The sequence below is a fragment of the Paralichthys olivaceus genome, chromosome 8 (assembly GCF_024713975.1).
Source record: "Paralichthys olivaceus isolate ysfri-2021 chromosome 8, ASM2471397v2, whole genome shotgun sequence".
Taxonomy (NCBI): domain Eukaryota; kingdom Metazoa; phylum Chordata; class Actinopteri; order Pleuronectiformes; family Paralichthyidae; genus Paralichthys; species Paralichthys olivaceus.
The window spans coordinates 1,034,014-1,048,574 of record NC_091100.1 but is presented as its reverse complement, the minus strand read 5'-3'; the positions used below and the strand labels follow the sequence as shown (position 1 = coordinate 1,048,574).

Below are 14,561 nucleotides of genomic sequence, written 5' to 3'. Positions count from 1 at the left end.
TGTTAAACCTCAAAGATTCAAACGTGTTAGTTTAGTTTAGTCTCCAGCAGCTTCTCTCTGTGGCATCGTGCTTTCTGTCCGTCCGTCACATTCTTGCGAACACGATATTTTTTTTTTTTTCAAATTTGACACAAACGTTCACTTGGACTCGAGCGTGAATTTGTTTTGGTTGTTAAAGGTCAAAGGTCGCCATGACCTCACAAACCTGGTTTAGCCTCTTAAACACGAAATCTCGAGTCTTATGGGAATTTCTTAATGTGATTCGATATCAGTGGTCAAAGGTCACAGTTATCTCAGTCTGTCGTTCCAATCAAGAAAAAGACACTTGTTGGAATCCAAGTCAACTCTGGACGCCGTCTCATCTGCAGGTACCTGTGTAAGCTGTCGGACCAGGAGCTGCGGCAGAGCGCGGCACGCAACATGGCCGACCTGATGTGGAGCACGGTGAAGGAGCCGCTGGACAGCGCGCTGTGCTTCGACAAGGAGAGCCTGGACCTCGCCTTCAAATACTTCATGTCCCCCACGCTCACCATGAGGCTGGCCGGACTCAGCCAAATCACTGTGAGTCACAGTCACCGCCTCAGCGTCGCTTCAGGCCGTGTGGGTGTTCACTGGACTCCTCGCAGCAGCAGCAGCATGGAAACATCTGTTAGTCTCTGTTTCCAAACCGTCAACACAGAAGCAGCCTCACTTTATTGTTCTGTTAACTTTCAGCTGCACTTTTCCTTTCTCTGCAAACTCAGCAGTTTCTAGTGGTGGAGAAAATATCAAAATAATGAAGTATTTCTAACAAATACATTACACACTTGTAGTAGTTCGTGTTAAATATGTTATTCAGTGACACGAGGATTTATTTTCCTTGTTCAGATTTTAACGCTTCAAAACTTTTAATTAATCAGACCTGTGATTATATATTAACATTGTGTTTTACAACCTGGAGAAATCTGTACTTTTAATCAATGTAATGGTGCATTTCATTTGACCGCCTGTTGGTGGCGTCATATCCCCTCTGTGCACAGTGAAAAAACAACAGTAGCTGTGTCTTATGAAGACTGATGCTGTGTTCACTGAATGTTCTCAACAATCAGTGATAATTATTCTTATTTCTTGATGTATTGTCTGTTGACACATCGTGTGCATGTGTGTTTGATTTCCCAGAATCAGCTCCACACGTTCAATGACGTCTGCAACAACGAGTCCCTGGTGTCCGACACAGAAACGTAAGTTTGCTGAAAGGGATCATGAACACGAGGTGTGTCTATGTTGAAGAGTAATTCAATCAACATAATCAAAGCTGGTATTTTACTATGTCAAAATAAAACAATATTATACTATTGGTATTGTATTTCACTGAGATCCACAAACTCGTGTTCATTTTTCTCAGATGGTCTAAACAACATTTTTTATAATAATGAACTTTATTATCAGGATTAAAACATTTCAGGACCCGAGGATTTAGTTTCAGTTAAGATCTGAGAAAGATTCTGGAGGGTGTTAACTTTTTCAAATACAAACGTCATGACTTGTCACGAACTGTTGACTCTACGTTAACGTTAGTCCAGACAGTTTGAAACACGAGGTAATGTAGATTGTTTTTATAAATGTGTTAATAAATGTAATATTAAACCAAACTCTGGTGTGTGTTGAGCCCGTTTTAACCTGAACTCACTGTGATTCTGCTTCGTGCTTCCAGGTCCATAGCAAAGGAACTCGCCGACTGGTTGATTCACAACAATGTGGTGGAGCACATATTTGGACCCAATTTGCACATTGAGGTGAGACCAGTGATGTGACATATCTGTAAAAGTCTTTTTGTTGTGTTCTTACTTTACATTTTCAAACCTGCAGAAATCTGTAGTTTTAATCAAGGTAACGGTGCGTTTCATTCGATCGCCTGTTGGTGGCGTCATATCCTCTTTGTGCGTGTGTCTGCATTTATCTGCCAGAAGAGTCAAAAGCGACTTTTCATCCAGTTTTAAAATCAAATTTTTCCAAACACTTTTTCGATCTTGGTGGTTTTTTAACTTTGAAGCAGATGAAGGATTTTGTTGTCGGACGTCTGGATCTGAGGTTTTCAGAGAAACGAGCTGAGCGAGCGTTAGCGGCAGCTCGACTCATCAGAGACGAGTCAGAGAGACACTGAGTTTAACATGAAGCTGCTTCGTTCACTGTTTTTACTGGAGTGAATCAGATGTTTGTCTGTTTTGGAGGAGGAGACGTCTGAGGACAATCCAGATAAAAACTCCTCAACCATCAACACTGAAGGAATGTAACCGGGAGAAGACTACAACTCCCATCATCCCTCACTGCGTCACCATGTCAACAAAGAATATGACATTGACAAGAGTGTGTGTGTGTGTGTGTGTTCTCCAGATCATTAAACAGTGCCAAGTGATCCTGAATTTCTTGGCTGCAGAGGGCCGACTCAGCACGCAGCATGTGGACTGTATCTGGGCTGCAGCGCAGGTGAGACGGGACCGACCGCTTCATAAAGAGGTAGATTTTCCTTCTGGTAAGATTCATTAAAAGTGTTTGTTTTGTGTTTTTTAGCTGAAACACTGCAGCCGCTACATCCACGACCTTTTCCCCTCACTCATCAAAAACCTGGACCCAGTGCCTCTCCGCCACGTCCTCAACCTGGTGTCCGGCCTGCACCCCAGCGCCCACACAGAGCAGGTAAAAAAAAAAAAAAAGAACCCCAGACTCTGTGAATGTCACAGCGCCGCGATCGTCACTCATGAGCCTCCCTCTCTCCTCAGACGTTGTACCTGGCCTCCATGCTGATCAAGGCCCTGTGGAACAACGCGCTGGCAGCAAAGGCCCAGCTCTCCAAACAAAGCTCCTTCGCCTCCCTGCTCAACACCAACATCCCCATGGGCAACAAGAAAGGTCTGGATTCATCTTCTGAAGTCGTCTTTGTCAAACCTCAATTTTGGTGTCTTCAAAACGCAGTCTGTCAAGAATGCTCGGAGGGAATTTGATTTGATTCGGTACAAATGTTCACTTGGATTCAAGGACGACCTGATAAGATTTTGGTGGTTGAAGGTCAAGATCACTGAGCTCATCGATCTGATATCTTCACCCCTCTTGGTTTTACAGATGAATGATATCATATATACTCACATATCTAAATACATATGTATATATGATATAATAGATTTTTCTGGCCAAAGGTCACGTGACCTTACAACACACATTTTTGGTCGTAACCAAAATACACTTTTAATTAAATTCCTTCCAAGTCCACACATATTATGAACCCGTAACTAAAGATGGACAACATCACCCCCTCGCCTGGGATGGCTGTATCTCAGGAGGTAGAGCGGGTTAACCACTAACCTGAGGGTCGCCAGTTCAATCCCTATCTCCTCAGTCTGCATGTACCCAAAGTGCTCCTGATTGGTTGAATGATCCACTGTATGTGTGTGTGTGTGTGTTACCTGTACGTGAGTGGTTGTAGTTTCCTGGTTGTCAGTCTTTCACCTTGTTTGTTCTCAGGTTCACCGGCCGCGAGTCCGGACAGCAGCGACAACAGTGACACGCAGCACAGCGGAGGCAGCGACATGGAGATGGACGACCAGATGATGACTGGCAGCAAGAGGAGCCAGCAGAGGCTTTCTGACACAGAGGTACTAGACACACACACACACACACACACACACACACACACACACACACACACAATAAACGAAACACAGTGAGTTCAGAAAATAAAACTGGGATCACAGCTGAACTGGTGATGTTTCGTCCCTGTCTACTGGGGCAGGAGATTAACATAAAGCTCAACCGTCCCGACACCAAAGACTTTCTCTAAAATGAGAAACGATTCAAAACCAAACATATCGTTAATCGAGAACCAACGATAAATAAAATCATCAAACGAGTGCAAACGACATTTACTAAACCTGAACAATCAGTAAAAAACTCTGTTCTCTGAAGTCTGATCCGGACGATCGTATCTTTACTCAGTCATGGAAACATACACGGTGAATGCATAGTTAACGTTCTATGTATGAAGTGACTGAAAAGGCTCAGGCAGAAGGAAGATGCTCATGTATGTCTTTCCTCCTCAATCTTTTACGTTTACGTCTGAAAACCCGGGTCCTGATGCACCTTCTTCACATTCCTGGCTTCTCTTTTTTACACAAAGTGTCTGCGCCACCATGTAACATACTGTGTTCCCCTCGTTTCTACACAGGACAATTCAGAAGATTGTCTCTGACCGCCACACAGAAGCTGTTAAAGTTTATGATGTCCCCTTTGTCTCTGTTGTTTCAGGAGTCGATGCAGGGCAGCTCAGACGAGACGGCCAACAGCGTGGAGGAAGGCAGCAGCGGGCCGGGCAGCAGCAGCGGCCGCAGTGAGGCCTCCAGCAACGAAGCCGCCTCCAGCAGAGCCAGCCAGTCAGCAGGGAGCCCCGGCAGCGAGATGCACTCTGATGACATGGCAGACAGCGAGGCCTTAAAGGAGGAGGAGGAAGACGACGAAGAGGAAGACGACGAGGAGGAGGATGACGACGATGACGAAGAGGATGAAGACGAGGTTAACCGATCTGCTGCTGAAGGCAGTCAGCAGAAGGAGTCCCGGGAGCAGCCGGAATCCAGGAAAAGGAAAGCGGGGGATGCGCTCGGCGAAGGGTCGAGTCAGGGGGCGGGGCCTAGTGGCACAGGGGGCGGGGGCAAACCCAAGGTTCTGCCCTTCAACCCAGAGACTTCTGCTGTCATGGCTACAGCCGCGTCAGCATCTGTCGAAGGCCGCATGAGGCTGCTGGACGCCTGCTCTGCGTCATCTCGGCCTGAGGGGGCGGAGCCCCAGCAGCAGCCACTGGACATCGGCCCCTCCCAGATGGTGCAGGGGCCTCAGGAGCCGCCCTGTCTGCCCCGGCCAGGGGACTTCCTGGGAGAGGCCATGGGCAGTGACCTCTTTAACTGCCGCCGCTTCATCGGACCCCAACACCATCACCACCACCACCACCACCATCACCACCATCATGAAGGGTGAGGCTGTTTCTGTCCCTCACACGTTTCAGTAGAATACTATAATAAAGATAAGACTTTAGTTTTCAGTCCGTCAGAGCGGAGTTTACCTGACGGGGCCCATAAAACTAAATTCGCCTGCTCGTGGAAGAAATGTGTCAGAACCTGAAAGTTGTGCGAAAGCTTTTCATTCATTCTGCACAACATCAGAAGAAGCTCTGCTCTGACGTCTGGTGTCTTTGGCTTCAAATCCTCCTTCACACCAGCGCCGAGCTGCTAAAATACAAAGAATGCGGCTTGAGAAAAGCTGCGAGGATCAATATAATGAAGAGAGTTGATCCTCTGGGGAGTTTGAATTCGCTCATTAAAGTCGTGAGCATTTGGGATCATGAGCAGTCGTGTGTTCTTGTTTTTTTCTGGCCTAAAGAGGATGGCAGAGCAGCTCTTGTTGAGAAAACCTTATTCTGTGTTTTGTATATTAGTCTGATAGTGGTAGAGATAGAACTACCAGGACATTCAGTTTAACCTCTGGGGACCATGAATATTCACTGCAAATCTTGCCACTGCTGTTTTGCTGATTGTGACTCTGCCATCTTGGCTCTTACTTCCCTGCAGACACTGTAGAACATACCTTGCGCTCATACTTGCTGATATAAAACCATTTGTTCTTCTCTCAGTCCCATGGTGGAGGACATGCTGAGTGCGGACGATGTGAGCTGCAGCAGCTCCCAGGTCAGCGCCAAGTCAGAGAAGAACATGGCGGACTTTGACGGCGAGGAGTCGGGCTGCGAAGAGGAGCTGGTCCAAATCAATTCCCACGCTGAGCTCAGCTCCCACCTCCAGCAGCACCTCCCCAACTTGGCCTCCATCTACCATGAGCACCTGGTGCAAGGTGCGCTGTTTCCACTATGTCTGCCTCCAGCTGCTAACGGCTAAATGTACAGTGTGAACATCCCACCAAAGGAGCAGAGGAGCTGATTCTGTGACGGCTGTTTATCTCTGCAGGTCCAGCTGTTCACAAGCACCAGTACTCCAGCAGCCACGCCGTGACTGACATCAACCTGGACAACGTCTGTAAGAAGGGCAACACTCTGCTGTGGGACCTGGTGCAGGACGAGGACGCGGTACAGCTTCTTTTTTTATTGACGTGTATTAAATGTTTCTTCAGTTCTATTTGAACCCATTAAGACCTACGGCGCAGTATGAAATGTACTTTATAACGTCAGCGCTGTTTGAAAACACTCACCTGAAGTTTTTCTGACGAGTTGAATTTACAAAAACAGCCTTCGAGACATGAAATAAAAAAAAAATACGATATCTTAAACGTTTAGCTTTCGTTGGCAGCTATGGTAAATCATTGAGTCCTAATCGTCTTCATCGTTATTTTCAAACTCTGCTCTAATCGGCTTCAGTATCGCTCCACATCAGCCCTATTAAACAAACACGCATATCTCATCTGGCTCTGAAGGGAGGAACACGCGAACGTGTGGAATCTTCATTTTGACTGTGTTTCTTTTAGATCCACTTGTCTGAAGGTTTGATTAATGAAGCGGAGAAGCTGCTGTGTTCGCTCGTCTGCTGGTTCACCGACAGACAGATCCGCATGCGCTTCATCGAGGGTTGCCTTGACAACTTGGCCCATCACAGGTAAGCGTGACCTATGACCCTTAGAATAAAAAAATAAAAAATCTCTCGGGATATTCTTTTTCTTCCCGTCTTGTGTTCGATCCTCATCTTTTCATCTTCTCTTAGGTCCGTTGTGGTTTCCTTGCGTCTACTACCCAAACTATTTGGCACTTTTCAGCAGTTCGGCTCAAGCTACGACACTCACTGGATCACCATGTAAGTAACATCCTCCTCCTCGATAACCATGTACCGTGAGCCGACACTTCCTGAAAGTAGAAAACAGAGAAGTTAAAATATGGATCTGAGCTTTGTGCCGATGTTTTTGTTTATTCTTCAGGTGGGCTGAGAAAGAGCTGCACATGATGAAACTGTTCTTCGACAACCTGCAACACTACATCCACGAAGTCCGAGAGCAACGGCACAAGTTTGCACTGTGAGTTCCTGATTTCATCCCGAAAGATATTTGAGATTTACTTGTTTTTGTGAAATGTGACTTGAAGCTCGAGATGACATGAAATGACTCGTGCGCTGTTGTCTTCTTCTTCTGTTGGTTTTTTTTGCAGGTACAGCCACAGTGCGGAGGTCCAGGTCCGCCTGCAGTTCCTCACCTGTGTCTTCTCTACGCTGGGATCTCCAGACCACTTCAGTAAGACTCTGCTTCGTGTGTTCGACTGGTGACCTGTGTCATATGTGACGCCAAAGGCCAAACAGTCCCCTGAAGTTCAATCGAGCTGCAACAAATTAATGCAAAAAAAAAAAAAGTCCCATCTCACCGTTTATAAACTGGAGGTAAAAAATTCCTGGATCCGTCTGTCTGGTTCCATCTTGTCCCTTCCTTCCACCAAGTTTACTGGAAACCTGTTCAGTAGTTTTTGTGCAATCCTACAAACGATGCAGTGATTTTATTTTATGGTGGTTATTACCGGCCCTCAGTCCTCAACTTTCCCCCGAGACACTGAGCTACACAAAGTTTAGAGTTTTGACTCCCTGAACTTCTGCTGCCGCCACACTGGAATTTAGTTTTTGGTTCTCAAAACGTTGAAAACTTGAGAAAAACATCAGCACATCTCTGCAGAAACAATATTTCTTCTGTCAGTGTCTCTACCAAGGATGCTCAAGTCTCCATGTTTCCTGAGGAGAAGGCAGCGGCTGGGAGTCAAGTGAAGTTTGAGATGCAATAAGAACTCAGATTTGATTTGTAGAACATTGCAGACGCTCATGTACTCAGTGTGTGTCTGGTGTTTCTGTGAGACTTGAGGGAACAATTTTAAAATAGACCTCTTTATGCAACCTGAGCCGCATACTGCCGAGAACAATGCTTCCGCTGTGTGCGTGTGTGCGTCTGATGGAAAATTACATAACACTGAATATTACCCGTTAATCAGTTTTTACCACATTTGACTTCATTGCAAACGTGTACGTTTCATCTTCAGACTCAGGAAGCGAAACGTTGTTTAAAGACTCAAACACAGACGGTGAGAAACCTCCGGTCACAGTGTAGAGCCACAAAAATGATTTCTGTCAGCGTTCGCTTGAGTATAAATTGGTAAAGAAGAAACAATAGAATAAAGCGGAAAATGTCTACATATTGTTCCTGTGGTGTCGTCCAAGTGTCCCTTAGACCCGACATTCAAAATCGACTCGAAATGAGGTCTTTAGTCGTATTTGAATGTGCTTGCCGACACCACAGGAGCAATACGGAGGCATTCAGGAAAGGAGAACCACGGTGCAGAGAAGTCAGACTCCACTTCCACCCTGAGTTGTTTTTTTAAAATACAAATATTCAAACAGCTGTTTCTGTCTCTCAGGACTGAGTCTGGAGCAGGTGGACATCCTGTGGCACTGTCTGGTGGAGGACGCCGAGTGTTACGATGACGCGCTGCACTGGTTCCTCAATCAGGTCCGCAGCAAGGACCAGCATGCAATGGGCATGGAGACCTACAAGCACCTCTTCCTGGAGAAGGTAGAGACGAGACGGCACAGTGTTCAAGAAGAAGAATTTTACTGAACATGTCCATGTCAGAATATTTTCAGGATTTTCTCTGCTCATGGAATTTGTAATGTTTTGTTCTTTTCAATCGGTTTCAAGTGTTTGTGGAGGATTGTCTGAGCCTGGTGGCATAAGAAGAACAACAGCTGGAGCAGCAGCTGTGTGTTGATTCTTGGTTTGTGTTTGAGTTGTCGTCACTGTGTCTCCAGATGCCTCAGCTGAAGCCAGAGACCATCAGCATGACAGGCCTCAACCTCTTCCAGCACCTCTGTAACCTGGCCCGCCTCGCCACCAGCGCCCTGGACAACGCCTCCAGCTGCGAGGTGCACGACAACTCTTTCATCGTCATTTTACATTCACCTCAGAAGTTCTGCACTCACTCTGTCTTCTGTCACATCAGAGCAGATGCTTTACTCTCCCCTAATGTTGTGTCTCTCCAGCTGTGTGGGATGGACCAGCTGTGGGGGATCGCTCTGAGAGCGCAGTCTGCCGACATCAGCCGCGCCGCCATCCAGTACATCAACTCCTACTACATCAACGGTCAGTTCTCCTCACACACGTTTTACTGTCTCTGGCGTTTGATCACATCCTGAATCTGAAGCTGACCTTTTCCTGACATGTTGACATCCACAGCGGGAAAGACGGGGCTGGAGAAGGAGCAGGAGTTTATCAGGAAGTGTATGGAGAGTCTGCTGATGGCGTCCGCTAACCTGGAGAAGGACGCTCACTCCAGCCTGACCAGCATCGAGAGGGGGCTGCTCATGCTCAAGACACACCTGGAGGCCTTTAGGCGCAGGTGAGCTACATGCCCCCACCCCCTGATACATTTGCACGAGGGCTCAGACACGCACACTACACAGTGTACCTGCGTTTTACATTTAAAACTCATCGCTGTTGCTATGGTTACGGCTGGCCGTCGCACCGCTAACAATGACATAGTTGCCCAAGGCCTCCTCCTGATTGGTTCTTAGCAACGACTATGAATACCTGTGGACGTGAGCGGCCATGTGACGCGTTTGGAGCTAAGATGCTCTTCTGGAGGTCGAGTATTAGCGTGGACGTAGCCTCGGTGTCCAATACTGCGTCCATGTCTTAACAAACGCGTCTCAACAACACAGCGCTTCCTCTCCTGTTCCTGTCAGGTTTGCGTACCACCTGCGGCAGTGGCAGATCGAGGGGACGGGAATCAGCAGCCACCTGAAGGCTCTGAGCGACAAACAGTCTCTGCCGCTGAGGATCGTCTGTCAGCCGGCCGGCCTCCCGGACAAGGTGACACATTTATATTTGACACAACAAACCGTCCCTTCTCACGTGGAATCAATAACTGTGTCCACGGATGTAGTGGACGACCCGAAAGTCTTTCTGTGACATTCAAAAGAAAAACTGTCTGAAGTGAGCGGATCCAGCCCAGGTTCACACGTCAGTGTGTTGTGTTCTTGTAGATGACGATCGAGATGTACCCCAGTGACCAGGTGGCCGACCTGCGAGCCGAGGTGACCCACTGGTACGAGAACCTCCAGAAGGAGCAGATGAACCAGCAGGCTCAGCTGCAGGAGTTCGGCCAGAGCAGCCGGCAGCCGGGAGACTTCCCCGGTAAAGTGTTGCAGCCACTGCCGCCTTTGTTTCTCCACTTTACTTGTTGTTGCGTTGCCGGGAGTTTGACCCTTGGTTGTGATGTCCGTCGATGTGTCCTGCAGGTGGTTTGATGGGACCTGTCAGGATGATTTCCTCCGGCCACGAACTCACCACCGACTACGATGAGAAGACTCTGCATGAGCTGGGCTTCAAAGACATGCAGGTAGGAAACATGTCTCTGTTCAAAGATCAGAAGTTCAGCTGAGAACTGACGCCCGATGAGAGGAGTCCACTTGGTTTTATTCATCACAGCGTCATGTTTGTGTTTTTCTCCATCTTCCCAGATGGTGTTTGTTTCTCTCGGAGCTCCGCGGAGGGAGAGGAAGGGGGAGGGCATCCAGCTGCCGGCCTCCTGTCTGCCTCCTCCGCAGAAGGAGCACATCCCCATGCTGCTGCTCCTCCAGGAGCCTCACCTCACCACACTGTTCGACCTGCTGGAGATGTTGGCCTGCTTCAAACCGCCCAGTCCCAGCACCGAAAAGGTCCACGAGAGCCCTGAGGTGAGAGATTCTGTTTAAGACTTAACCCTCAGAAAACAAAACTATATCATCTTATTCTATAACATTCAACATTGTGCCTCCTCTAGAGCGCACGGTGCGAGGAGCTTCACCTCCACGCAGAGAATCTGTCTCGTCGGGTCTGGGAGCTGCTGATGCTCCTTCCTACGTGTCCCAAGATGCTGCAGGCCTTCCAGAACATCTCGGACGATACGGTCAGTCGCCACATTCTCCGAACAACTCTCACAAGCTCTCATAGCCGAGGTCACAGATTCTGGTGTGAGCTCGTCAGAATTACAGGGAGTGTTTTTTCCAGAGTTGCCTTTCTGCAAACTTAACAACCACAAAGGAAAAAGACAGGTAGATTTTCCTCATGTTGTGATTTACTGTCGAACACTGAACATGTGTTTGTTGTGTGTGTGTGTGTGTGTGTGTGTAGAATGGGGAGGGTCTGTGCTGGAAGGAACTGCTGAGGATCAAAAGTCCACACAAGCTGCTCTACTCTCTGGAGATCATCGAGGCTCTGGGCAAACCCAACCGACGCATCCACAGAGAGTCCACCGTAAGAGATTTTCATGAATCTCTCCATGTGGATTGTGTTCACTCACAATCTGCTGTTTTTGTGAATTATCAAGATAATTTGTTGTCGAGAGAAAATAAATCAGTTTCCCTATGTTAACAAAATAGTTTAAAATCCTGCATGTGCACAGTCGCTGCTGAGTTTCCAGTAGTACCGTATGATTTCAAGTTTTACGTCACTCTGAGTTGTTTCTAGAAAGAGAAATTGAAGTAGTTGAGTGACACGAATCAGGCAGTGTCAGCTGTCAATCATCACGTCTCCGCCTGTTTTTACATCATCAATAACTGATTAAACCAAACTGATCAGAAACACTAGAACAAACATCAGAGAGAGAAGAACGAGCTGAAATGAAAGAAACATTTTTAACAAACTTTTATTTAACGTCTATTTAGATTTTTCAGATTTGTGTTGTCCACCTTCATTTTATGATATATTATACACACACATCGTGTGTTAGCGCTCGTTTCTTCTTTTGTCTGGCCGCGGACCTGACGTGTGTGTTTCCAGGGCAGCTACAGTGACCTGTATCCAGACTCGGACGACTCCAGTGAGGATCAGATAGAAAACAGCAAGAACACCTGGAGCTGCAAGGTACGACGCAGCACCGACACCACAGACACAAGCAGCTGAAAAATCACACGGCTCAGTGGTTGAGCTGATTTTTGTGTTTCTCTTGTTCTCTCCTGAAGTTTGTGTCATCCGGAGGTCTTCAGCTGCTCCTGGAGATCTTCAACTCGGGCATCCTGGAGCCCAAAGACCAGGAGTCCTGGACTGTGGTGAGACAGCGTCATCTGAGTAAACGAGTGTAGTTTACCAGTCGCAGGTTTTCGATTCCGTGCAGAATAAATGAAAGTGTTGTTGATCCCTCTGTGTTTTCTGCAGTGGCTGCTCGACTGCCTCGCCTGCCTGCTGAAGCTGATCTGCCAGTTTGCGGTGGACCCCGCGGACTTGGACCTGGCCTATCATGACGTCTTCTCCTGGTCCGGCCTCGCGGACAGCCAGCGAAAACGGGCGTGGCCGGGCAAATCCCGCAAGTCCACCGTCGATCACGGGAAAGGTCTGCACATCCCTCGGCTGACTGAGGTAAACACGGCACCGGCTGGAAGAGCAAAGCTCCGATGTTGAAGAGTTTTGCGGCAGCGATCTGATGTTTCGTTATGCGATCGCCAGCTGATCTGTTTGTTGGTCTGCAGGTGTTCCTCAGCCTCGTCCAAGGCACCAACCTCATCCAGCGGTTGATCAACGTGGCCTATACCTACGACAACCTGGCTCACAGGTGACACACGGCAACTGATTTCAAAGAATGTTCGTAAAGTGGCATTAACACACTAACGTCCATATTTTCTGTGCGTTCTGTAGAGTTCTCAAGGCTCAGTCCGACCACAGGTCCCGACACGAAGGTGAGAAATTCTTGTAAAGTGATGTTCACACGGGCAGTGAACTTTGACATTTGCGTTCTCACATGAGAACATTTCAGTTGGGACCTCGGTGCAGGTCCGAAATCAGTCATTGACACCAGTTTGTGTTTCCCTGCAGTGACTCACTACTCCATGTGGCTGCTGGTGAGCTGGGCTCACTGCTCCTCCCTGGTGAAGTCCAGTCTGGCCGACAGCGACCACCTCCACGACTGGCTGAAGAAACTCACCCTGCTGGTGCCCGAGGTGAGCCCATCGAAACGTGCACAAGCCCTCACAATAATAAAGTGACGTTCTCTTCTTCGTCTCTGACGATCGTCAATGAACTTGTTCTTGTTAAATAACGTAAGCTACAAAGCTGCTGGTGGACGGGCTAGCTGTTTCCCTTTGTTTCCAGTCTTTATGCTAAGCTAAACTAAAGGGCTAAGAGAGGGGGAATGAGCGTTTCTCACCTTTTCTCTGAAACCATCAGAGGAAAACAAGATGAAGTCACAATTCAAAGTCCGACGCATCGTCACATGAACTTGAATGATCTGAACACGAGAGAAGAAAAGTCCAGGGAAGAGTCAGACAGTTTAAAGTTACAGGAACAAAACTTCCCCCGACGACTCTAGATGAGTCTTGACGCTTTGTTTTCTTTAGGCTGTTGTGTAATTTCTGCGTCGTTGTTGTTGTTGTTGTTGTTGTTGTCAGCCGGCAGTGAGACACGAGGCGTGTAACGGCCTCTACAAGCTCTCTTTGTCGGGTTTGGAGGGAGGAGAGTCCATCAACAGATCCTTCCTGCTGCTCGCCGCCTCCACGCTGCTCAAGTTCCTGCCTGACGCACAGGCCCTCAAACCACTGAGGGTGAGACACACACACACACACACACACGCACACACACACACACACACACACACACACACTCGTAGAAGGAAATGCATATTTTAAATAAAAAGGAGATTTGATTGCAAGCCACACTCTGTGTCAGGAGTCCTCAGGGACGATGACTTGACACAATTTGAGCTTTGCTACAGTGAACTCAAGTCTCTGTGAGACGTTGTCCATCTGGTGGGATTAATGCTCGGAGACACTGGGACACACACCCACTGGGTGCAGACGGGTGCTGTTTACAGGAATCGTTCTGACACTGAGAACGTTTTCTCATCGTTTCCGTTTGACCCGGTTAGTTTGGAAACTTCTCACACCTGATGTTTTTAACTGAAAAGCCAACAAGTCGTGAAAAGGTCTCAAGCTCGATGATCGTGCGTTAACTTGATGTTATTCGGATGCTCGTCAGTAACGACTGTGTGGACGTCGCTTTAAAAGAGAGTTTGATTGTAACGCGTCTCCGCAGGTGGAGGACTATGAGGAGGAGCCTCTGTTGAGGACGGGCTGTAAAGAATATTTCTGGCTGCTCTGTAAACTCATCGACAACATCCACGTCAAAGACGCCAGCCAGGTTCGTACCTCCGTGAAGCTGGTGTCAGCTGATTGACGTGTTATTTAAATGTTTGCAGTATTGTCCTGATGTTTCACGGAGCCGTTGCTAGCGTTGGTCTGTTTGAACTCACAGAAGGTCTCTCCCTCTCTGTCGCTGGCCGGCGCGATGCAGACAACGCTGCTGGACCTGGACGCTCTCGCTCGACATCTCGCCGACTGCATCAGGAGGTCAGACAGTCAAAAACGAAAAAAAGATTCGTTCTCACAGTGAAACTTTCTGAAATTTCTCACATCGTTTGTGTTTATTGTGAAACCAACGGTAAAATAATCTGGTTTAACGACCTCACAGGGTTTTGAACATCTTTCCCCTCAGACTTCAAATCAAAAGAGCAGTGTCATGTATCATTTTGGTTGTGTTCT

At 47.6% G+C, this 14,561-nt stretch overlaps 1 protein-coding gene across 2 annotated transcripts in view; it reads left to right on the top strand.

Annotated features, from left to right (window-relative positions):
- Positions 1-14,561, top strand: part of usp34 (ubiquitin specific peptidase 34) — a 41,177-nt gene that overhangs the window by 11,141 nt on the left and 15,475 nt on the right. Inside the window, exons 7-39 of one of the 2 annotated variants that reach the window (XM_069530373.1) lie at positions 369-561; positions 1,159-1,220; positions 1,694-1,775; positions 2,374-2,466; positions 2,551-2,676; positions 2,760-2,889; positions 3,499-3,629; positions 4,279-4,997; positions 5,654-5,868; positions 5,982-6,100; positions 6,496-6,623; positions 6,729-6,818; positions 6,940-7,035; positions 7,166-7,248; positions 8,411-8,565; positions 8,802-8,915; positions 9,033-9,132; positions 9,226-9,388; positions 9,735-9,861; positions 10,035-10,185; positions 10,290-10,390; positions 10,512-10,727; positions 10,814-10,939; positions 11,164-11,286; positions 11,812-11,895; positions 11,994-12,080; positions 12,187-12,387; positions 12,498-12,580; positions 12,664-12,704; positions 12,841-12,965; positions 13,413-13,565; positions 14,056-14,160; positions 14,314-14,369. In XM_069530373.1, the coding sequence (XP_069386474.1) occupies positions 369-561; positions 1,159-1,220; positions 1,694-1,775; positions 2,374-2,466; positions 2,551-2,676; positions 2,760-2,889; positions 3,499-3,629; positions 4,279-4,997; positions 5,654-5,868; positions 5,982-6,100; positions 6,496-6,623; positions 6,729-6,818; positions 6,940-7,035; positions 7,166-7,248; positions 8,411-8,565; positions 8,802-8,915; positions 9,033-9,132; positions 9,226-9,388; positions 9,735-9,861; positions 10,035-10,185; positions 10,290-10,390; positions 10,512-10,727; positions 10,814-10,939; positions 11,164-11,286; positions 11,812-11,895; positions 11,994-12,080; positions 12,187-12,387; positions 12,498-12,580; positions 12,664-12,704; positions 12,841-12,965; positions 13,413-13,565; positions 14,056-14,160; positions 14,314-14,369 (4,578 nt within the window). Of the gene's footprint in view, positions 1-368; positions 562-1,158; positions 1,221-1,693; positions 1,776-2,373; positions 2,467-2,550; positions 2,677-2,759; positions 2,890-3,498; positions 3,630-4,278; positions 4,998-5,653; positions 5,869-5,981; positions 6,101-6,495; positions 6,624-6,728; positions 6,819-6,939; positions 7,036-7,165; positions 7,249-8,410; positions 8,566-8,801; positions 8,916-9,032; positions 9,133-9,225; positions 9,389-9,734; positions 9,862-10,034; positions 10,186-10,289; positions 10,391-10,511; positions 10,728-10,813; positions 10,940-11,163; positions 11,287-11,811; positions 11,896-11,993; positions 12,081-12,186; positions 12,388-12,497; positions 12,581-12,663; positions 12,705-12,840; positions 12,966-13,412; positions 13,566-14,055; positions 14,161-14,274; positions 14,370-14,561 lie in introns of both variants that reach the window. The other variant, XM_069530372.1, reaches the window with a different exon arrangement.